The sequence below is a fragment of the Pyxicephalus adspersus genome, chromosome 8, assembly GCF_032062135.1.
Source record: "Pyxicephalus adspersus chromosome 8, UCB_Pads_2.0, whole genome shotgun sequence".
In the NCBI taxonomy this organism is placed as follows: domain Eukaryota; kingdom Metazoa; phylum Chordata; class Amphibia; order Anura; family Pyxicephalidae; genus Pyxicephalus; species Pyxicephalus adspersus.
Window position 1 is genome coordinate 4,312,401 of NC_092865.1, and position 8,823 is coordinate 4,321,223.

Below are 8,823 nucleotides of genomic sequence, written 5' to 3' on the forward strand. Positions count from 1 at the left end.
CAATGGTGACCAGGAAAATTAGAAGGAGTTCATGGGGAGAATCTCCCAGGGGGGTCACAGCCAGCCGAATCCTGATAGAGGTCCAACTTTGTAACATTGTATCCAAAACTGAACAAAATATTGGATTTAGGTAGAATTTAATAAATCACATTTCATGAAAAACTGATTTTTGGGGTTAGGAAATAATAAATTGTAAAATTACTTATATTATATAAATTAAGCAAACAAGAAAATACAGCAGCAGGAAATTACAACGAAATAATCTATGAATGCATAAATCACAAACAAACATCACACACACATCACACACACGTCATACACACATCTCACACACACATCACATACATTACGCACATTACACACACTCCACACACACACACAACCACACACACACATTACATACATCACACACACATGATCGAGCACACACATGATTGATGGTGATTACCCCAGTTCAGTGAAGTGTAAATGAATTTGTTACCTGGGGGCAGCAAAGAATAATATACAGCATTGTGTAAACAGAAAATAATGAAGAGGAGAATGTCAGTTACTAATCTTTATTATACATTTTACATATAGCAAATGCCTAAAGCGGAACTAAAATTAAAAATAAATAATTGCAAGCAGGCGGGTTCTTTATTGCAGAGGGGACAGGGGATGTCTCTCTGCAATAAAACAAACTGATTGCAATTATTTATTCTCACCTCTCCTCGCTTCTTTGCTGGTCCCAATTCACCCATTCCACTTTCAGGTTTGGGATTCTCGGCCATCCTGATTGGCCAGGATGGAAATTCGGCTGGAAATTCGGCTATGCCAGGACCACCCCCGGATGCTGCAAGCACCTTAAGAACCATGATGGAGGTGGTTGGATGACCATGGGATGTTTGAGGACTGGTTGACAGGAATGAACTGCAGTGGTCCCACTGATTTCAAACTTCATTCATTTCAATAAGAACCGTGATTGGGGTGGCTGGATGACCATGGGGTGGTTGAGGACTGGTTGACAGCACCAAAACCACGGCAATCCCATTGTTAAGAACCAGCTATCTGAACATCTTGCATCTCTGGGACAAGAACCAATCATCTGATCCTCTCCTTTGGCCAGGGGTGTCAAACTCTGGCCCGGGGGCCAAATCTGGCCCACAACGGCCTTTTTTTGGAATCCTCAATATGAACTGCAACTGGCCCACCACTGCATTGAAATAGCAATTCCCGACATCATGCGCATCAATAGACCAGCGGGCTCTCTGCCCATGAGTGGCCCCGCATTGGACTGTTTTATAGACCCAAATAATGCCGGGATTTTTAGTAGCGGTGCTATTCCAATGAAGAGGGAGTTTCAGCGGCGGGCCCCTCATAAGATTTAGCCCCGCACTGGCCGAGTCTGGCATTTCCAGCACTCCCCTTCAGCTTTTTCTTGCTACTCCAAGGCATGGACTTGAATAATTGGATTTTCATGGAAGAATATTGTTATTATTATTGTTAGCCTGTGCAAAAAGGTTACCATTGAAATTTAACTCAGAAGACTACAAATAGAGAAAGAGGCAAAGGATTTTTTCCAAAATTAAATTATTTTCTTTATGCCTCTTTCTCTATTATAAGTTTGCTCCAGATTGAATGTGAATCAAAACTACTTTGTTTCCATATGAAAAGGTTTTATATCTAATGAGAAGGAAGAACTTCCTCAATTTTTTCAATAAATTTCAGGGTTGGCCCGCGACTTTGTCTTAGTTTTTAATTTTGGCTTAATTTTGGCCCTCTGTGTGTTTGAGTTTGACACCCCTGTGTTAGACTTTACTCACCTTTTGTTCTAAAGTATTTTACTGATTTAACACCTTTAATAGTTTGTTGTCTCGCCTTTTTATCACAATTTCATACCCATACACTCACTGACACCCAGCCATGTAAGTTTTTGTGACCTTTTCTAAACAAACCATCAAATAAGATTTTCTACAGTGTGACCTTTTCATTGATCAGTTCACAAATAACTCCGCCGTTCCTCCAGCCGCTGGATGGTAAATGGCTAACAATTGGAATGAGAACATTAATAGCTGATAACGTTAACAATACACCGGCAGAGAATGTCAGGGGGGTGCAGGGGATGAAATTCAATGAATTCGTGAATAGATTTATTTCTGTTACTGAAAAAAAGCAAAATAAATCGTTTCATCTTATAAATATTCATTTTGATTGCAAATTCATTTTGGCCATTAAGATAACCAATTATGGTGGTGATTTGATTGGGAATTTATAAAAGGTAAAATTAAAGGAGCCTTTAAAGGAACGCCATCCTTGTGTTTAGTATGACAGCTGATTTCTTTTTTTTTGCTTTTAAAAAAAAATAATTTAATAATTCTGTAGATATAATATTTATTTAATAAGAAAAAATGGGAATTCTATGAGCTGCATTGGCAAATTGCTAATTGGCTGATCAATAAGCTAAATCGCTGATTTAAAACAACTCCAAACCACTGACCATGAGAAAGTCAAAGAAAAGCCAAAAAAGAAATGGGTAACATGCAAAGGTTTGGTTGCTAGAGCTTCTTTAATGGATTTGCCCGAAGCTGTAAAATTTTGCCAAAATTTTGGTAAAGTGGAAACACAACTTTACTTAATATTGGTTTTGTTCTTTATACATGGTCAGTGTTTCTGAATATTGCAAGTATGTATAGCAGTTAGAGGATCAGCAGGACGGCCCAGCAGCACCCAGGGGAACTAAAATAAAAAATTTTAGCAAAAAAAAAAATCCCAGCAGGACAATCAAGCTGATGATGACGCTCCTTTAAATGAGCTCCATGATTGTAATGATCTCTTTTATTGTAGCGTGATTTCATTTCTCTTCCCGGCTTACCTCGGTGACATCAGAAGGGTTCTCATCAAAAGATATTAAGTCTCCGTTCTGTAACAGTAAAGAGTGATGGATGGCAGGGAAATGAATAACACAATCTGGAATAATGAAAACGGGCAAACGAATATGGAAATGATACATCTTATGACAGGCGGAGGAAGTGCTGGGGGGAGACACAGCCAATATTAATGGTAATGACAGATAATGGGGGCTATTTATCACTCAGGGATCAGCGGTTGGGGGTTAGGTAACACAGCCGATTCAAAATCTGTTTTAGGTCACAGGATGTAAAGGTCACAAGTAGAACTCTGATGGGAAAAACGTATTTTTGGTTTAGGAAGAAAAGTTTTTTTTTTAATTAATAATAAAAAAATATTTATTTTAAGAAGTATTCTTTTTATAGGGAATTTCTATGACATGGTGCAAAGTTGCTAATTTTTTACATATTCTTCTATTGCAATATATATGCAGAACTACACTGCATCAAACATCGCCCTTCACCGTGCATTGAGGTTCCATTCACAATAACCATTGCATCACACCAATGCATGTTGCATGTATTAACTTAGTGCCATGATCAGTAATGCATGCACAAATATATATACAAGGCCTTAGGGTTCTGAGAATTCTAATGTTTAAATAATACGTTTATTTTCACTCCCTTCGTCTTCAGGCCCTGGAGCTGCAACAGGAAATAAATCTTTCCAAATTTCCAAAGAGGAAATCTTTCCGAATAGAAAAACATTCCTATTTTGGAGACTTATTACTAGAATGTGTGTTCCCATTGGGGGATTTCTCACTCACTACTTGCTTTTGTGACAAATCATATTTTTGGAATTCTCCTTAATGACAATGGTGATCATTATTTTTGGAGAAGTAAATCTCCCAAGTGAAAGTACAGACAACAATAAATCAGAAAGGAGCCAATCCTTCCCTTCATCTAAAAATGAAAAGAATAACCCTTACTGTATATAACCCCTAAAATTTGTGTTTCTAGCTTAATGGATATGTATCTGTTTTTCAATCTAACTCCATATTAAATACTCACCTGGACCCCTCCTCTGAGTCATCCATAACATAAAAATTGCAAATGCACCCAAATAGCAGAATTCTCTCCTTCATTTTGGATGCAGGTAGTAAATTTAACAGAGCAGTATCACCTGTCAACCCCTCAAGCCTTGACTGGGACAAATCTGCACCCCTATACTTTATGACTTGCTACAAAGTTACAACTTCAACATCTTACTGATAGGGAGGAGACTGATGGAATGCTTCCTCCATCCTGCAGCAGAATGATGACATAATCACAGGCTGGCAGGGGACACTGATTGAGGATCTAGCTTTTTAATAATAAGAAATGGGGATTTTGCACTGCTGCAGTGTACAGTAGAACGTCAGTTTTCCGGCACTCTTGGGGAATGGCCGATTCCAGATTAATGTAGTTTCCGGTTAACTGAGGTTACTCTTACACTGAGGTTTCTCAGCCATTCAGCATTAGAGGTAAATGGAGAGACTTGTCCCCATTCACCTCTATTGCTGAATGGCTGAGAAAAGGGAACCCTGATAACCGCTCAAGCCTCATCAGGGTTTCCCTTTTCTCAGCCAATCACAGAATGGAGTAATCAGCGGAGCTTTGCTCTGCTCTCCTGATTGCACCCGCAGCCCAAGTGGAGGCATGTGTTCTTGGATGCAGAAAACATGCTACGGCTCCGCTCGGGAACATTTCGGAGAGTGGAGCTGTTGGGTGCCGGTTATCTGACTTTTTTTTGGTTATCTGAGTTCCGGATAAGCGGGGTTGGTATTTAGGAGTTAAAACTCAAAAGTTACCGACAGGTCCACTTTAAGCAACCAGTAGCTCATCCCACTTGAAGGCCCTTTAATACAAGACAAGAATTCCAGCAGAGTTATTATTTTTGCCTTTTGGTGTTCCAGACAGATGGAAGAAGCCATTGGATCAATCAGCCTATCCCTCCACCTGAAATTGTGAATTACCTAACGTTGTACTCTTACAAATATAAAAAACCTGCAGAAGACGGCGCATTTCTGTCAACCTGTCTTTAAACTTCAATTTCTTCACTCAGAAAGGAAATCCATTTATATCACATCGTGCATCATAATATGCAGTAATTACTCTTCCCTCCAACTGTGCGAGGGAAAATGTCGCCGCGCTATAAATGAACTGGGGATTATAATAAAGAGCAATTATAGTGAAACTCATTAAAATCTGTTACATGTGATAAGAATTCCTTTACATATAAACTAGATAATTACAAACAGAGAAATCTTTCGGAAAGATTTGCACGTCGGGAATCCGTGTCTTGGTCTGGGATCAGGCTGGGGGCCCACGCTGGGACTTGTAATGTAGCTGAAAGCTAGGGGACCATGATGACTACTGATATATATACAACTAAGATTCATCTGAAAGTAAAACTGAACTAATAAACTAAAGATTTGTGTTATAAAAATGGAAATTGTGCCTGAAATTCAGCAATGCACTTCCTGGTATGTGAAGGTGTTTGTTCTGTAGCTCATGTCTGCAGAATGAGATCATCACAGGCTTTGCTGCTTCTGGTTCTAGTCCAATCAGAACTGGAGTGAGATTTGGAGGTGCTCCTACTGTGTTGCTCATTGTTCTCCTTGCTGGAGGATCAGATATGAGGAAGCACAGCCCTGTCTCTACCATACAAACACATGGTGCAGAACAGGTTAGTGATGGGTAAAACATCCATGTGACCATGGGCATCAGTGCTTTGCCTTTCTTGTGGGTGGCACAGATTCTAGAAGCTTTAAAATAGAACCCCCTTTTTCCATTGTGAAATATTTTTCACCTCTTTCATGTAATCTCATGGGGTTTTCCTCTCCATCTTTCATAGATGCCCATTGTGTCCTCTTTCAGAGTTGGCATCATTCCATTCCGTAGAGCCTAGGCTGACAATTATACACCCCATAGGAGAACGTCTGTACAAAGCCTGGGCTCATGGAACTCCTGGAGCACTTACACCACATTATATGACAGTCATTTGATCTAAGAGGAAGGGCCGCCAACCATTGTCACTGGAGCTGAAGAAGAAGTATGTATGAAGTCATGGGACTAGCCAATAGCATTCAGAACTAAGTGTAGGTGTAAGTCCTATGTCCAATGAGCTTTGGATGTAGATCAGATTGAAAAAAGACATAAGTCCATCAACCACTAGGGAAATAAACATATGCCAGATATAAAACCCTATGGACATAGTTGATCTAGAGAAAGACATAAAAACTCAGAATAAAATTTGCTCCAACAGGGTAAAAAAATCCTTCCTGATTTGATGGGGCAATTGGATGTTCCACGGACCAATGGTAATGACTATCTTTAAGGCTTGTATGTATGGTATCAGTTTAAGATGCTTCTGAGATCATCCAGAGTTCATTAATAGGTAAAGTTGACCCACAGTTGACCTCAATTTGACCTGTAACATTCAGGAATTGCATTCCTACTTGTAAAGAGTTGCATTACTACAGGAGAGCAAAAACTACTTGAAGCAATTAAAAGACCATTAACAGTGGCCAGTTTTTGAATAAAGTGAAGCATTTAGACGATTTGGATTTGGAAGAGGGGAGGAAGCCCCAGGGGCTGATTGGGTTTGCTCCAGTGTACATGACCTGCCAAGGAATAGTCAGACAGAGCAAAGAGCAGAAGGCTGACTCATCACTATGTCACTGCTGAGCTTTCACAGTCCAATCACAGGCTGGGGGCGGGGAGGTGACCAGGCCGTTTTGCCCAAATGAGGAAGAGAAAAGGAAGGTCACTAACCTGGCAATGCTGCTGATAGGGCTATGTAAATCCCTGGATAGAAATGCAGATTATTTTGCAAGTAAAACAGCACATATATACATAATCTCTACTTGCAAACTTTGGCATTTGTCCTGTTCTCCATCATGAATGTGGAGGCTGATTGGCAGCCAACGGGTGGGAAATACAGTTAAATCAAGAAACGTGAAAGCTCCCAGACTTGACCATTTTTTATAAATATGTCCCTGAGAAATAGTATTGCAGGCAATTTATTGGTGCACAGGAGAGAGATATTGCACATTCTGCTCTTTTTTTTGTAAAATATATTCAAATATATTCAAATAAAATCTTTCCCACAATTCCTTGATACATCATTATAGTCGGTGCTGCGGAGGCATTAATAAACACGTGGGACACCTATATGTTCCTGCTGGAGAATTAAGATCTGTGTTAGGGGGAAAATGTCAGCTTGTTTAATGTCATGTGAACATCTTCCTATAACTCCTGGGCCCGGGATGATGCGTCATTCTGATGTAGCGATAAACTCTGCGCTGACAACGCTGTCTGGAGATGTATAGGACTTTGGAGGTGCGCTGCATAATTAACACTCAGAGATGGAAGATTTAGTTATGGACTTCAAGGGGTAGAAGAAAATGTTCTGTCGTATATATCCTAACTCACAAGTATTAGTTTTTCTACAGTGCAGGAGGGAGCTGACATTTACACTGTAGCAATAAGGAGAAGATTGAAAAAATGAGAAAGAGAGAAAGAAAGAAAGAGAGAGAAAGAGAGAAAAAGAGAGAGAAAGAGAGAGAAAGAGAGAGAGAGAGAGAGAGAGAGAGAAAGAGAGAGAGAAAAAGAGAAAGAGAGAGAGAAAGAGAGAGAGAGAGAGAGAGAGAAAGAGAGAGAGAGAGACAGAAAGAGAAAGAGAAAGAGAGAGAAAGAGAGAGAGAGAGAGAAAGAAAGAGAGAGAAAGAGAGAGAGAGAAAGAGAGAGAGAGAAAGAGAGAGAAAGAGAGAGAGAGAAAGAGAGAGAGAAAGAGAGAGAAAGAAAGAGAGAAAGAGAGAGAAAGAGAGAGAGAGACAGAAAGAGAGAGAAAGAGAGAAAGCGAGAGAGAAAGAAAGAAACAAAGAAGGAAAGAGCGTGTATGAGAAGAAGAGGAAATGAGAGGAGAAATGAAACAGGAAGAATGTGAAAAGCACGAAAGAGAAGGAAAAGAGAAGAAAAATGGGGAAGAGAACAGGAAAGAAAGGAAGTTGAAGTGAAATGAAGAAAAGGAAAGAAAGAGAATGAAGAGAAAGGAATGGAACATAAATGGCAAAGGAAGAATGTGGAAGAGAAGGAAAATAGGAGTGTGAAGACAAAAGGAATGAAATATAGACAAGAAAGTAAAGAATTATAAATGAGAAGAGAAGAGATAATGGGAAGGGATGGAATAGGGAGAAAGTAAAATTGTAAAGCAAAGGTTGAAGGGAAAAGGAAAGAGTGAATGAAAGAAAATTAAAGGAAAACAATAGGGGAAGGAAAGTGTAAAGAAAGAAAGAATGGGAAGGAAGAGAAAGCAATAAAAGGGAGGAGAGAGGAAGAATTAAGGTAAATCAGGGAAAGAGAAAAGAAGGAAAGTGAACACCAAAGGATGGCAAGAAAAAAAGAAGAAAGGAGAGGGAGGTAAAGGGAAAAGGAAGGGTGGAAGAAGAGGAAGAGGGAAAGAAGAAATGAGAGGAAAGAGAACAAAGAGAAAGAAGAACTATAAGAAAGGAACGGAAACAGTAAGGAAGGAAAGAGAAGGAAAGAAGAGTGTGAAGACAAACAGAATGAATTAAGCAAAGACAAGAAAATATAGAATGAAGAAAGGATAAATGAGAAGAAATCGAGGAAAAGTAAGGGGACAGGGGAGAGATGGAAGAAGAAAATTGGTATCGGAAAAGTGTGAAGAGAAAGGAAATGAAGGGAAAGTAATAAGGAGAAAGAAAGTGTGAAGAAGAAAGACAGGAAAAAGAAGGGAAAGAAATAAAAAAAAGGAAGGGAGAAGAGAAAAAGAATGAAGGTAAAGCATGGAAGGAGAAAAGGAAGGAAAGTGAACGCCAAGGGATGGTAAGAAAAAAAAAGAATAAAAGAGAAGGAGGTAAAGGGTGTAGGAAAGGTGGAAGCAGAGGAAAAGTGAAAGAAGAAAGGAAAAGAAAGAGAACAAAGAGAAAGGGAA

General features: G+C 39.4%; 1 protein-coding gene across 7 annotated transcripts in view; it reads right to left on the reverse strand.

Annotated features, from left to right (window-relative positions):
- The window catches only part of DAB1 (DAB adaptor protein 1), a 472,196-nt gene that overhangs the window by 23,609 nt on the left and 439,764 nt on the right, over nucleotides 1-8,823 (reverse strand). For 4 of the 7 annotated variants that reach the window (XM_072419348.1, XM_072419347.1, XM_072419351.1 and 1 more), the window contains one exon: nucleotides 2,852-2,899. The exons of the other annotated variants lie outside the window; for them this stretch is intronic. In XM_072419348.1, coding sequence (XP_072275449.1) covers nucleotides 2,852-2,899 — 48 coding nt within the window. The remainder of the gene's footprint in view (nucleotides 1-2,851; nucleotides 2,900-8,823) is intronic. 7 annotated transcript variants of the gene reach the window in all.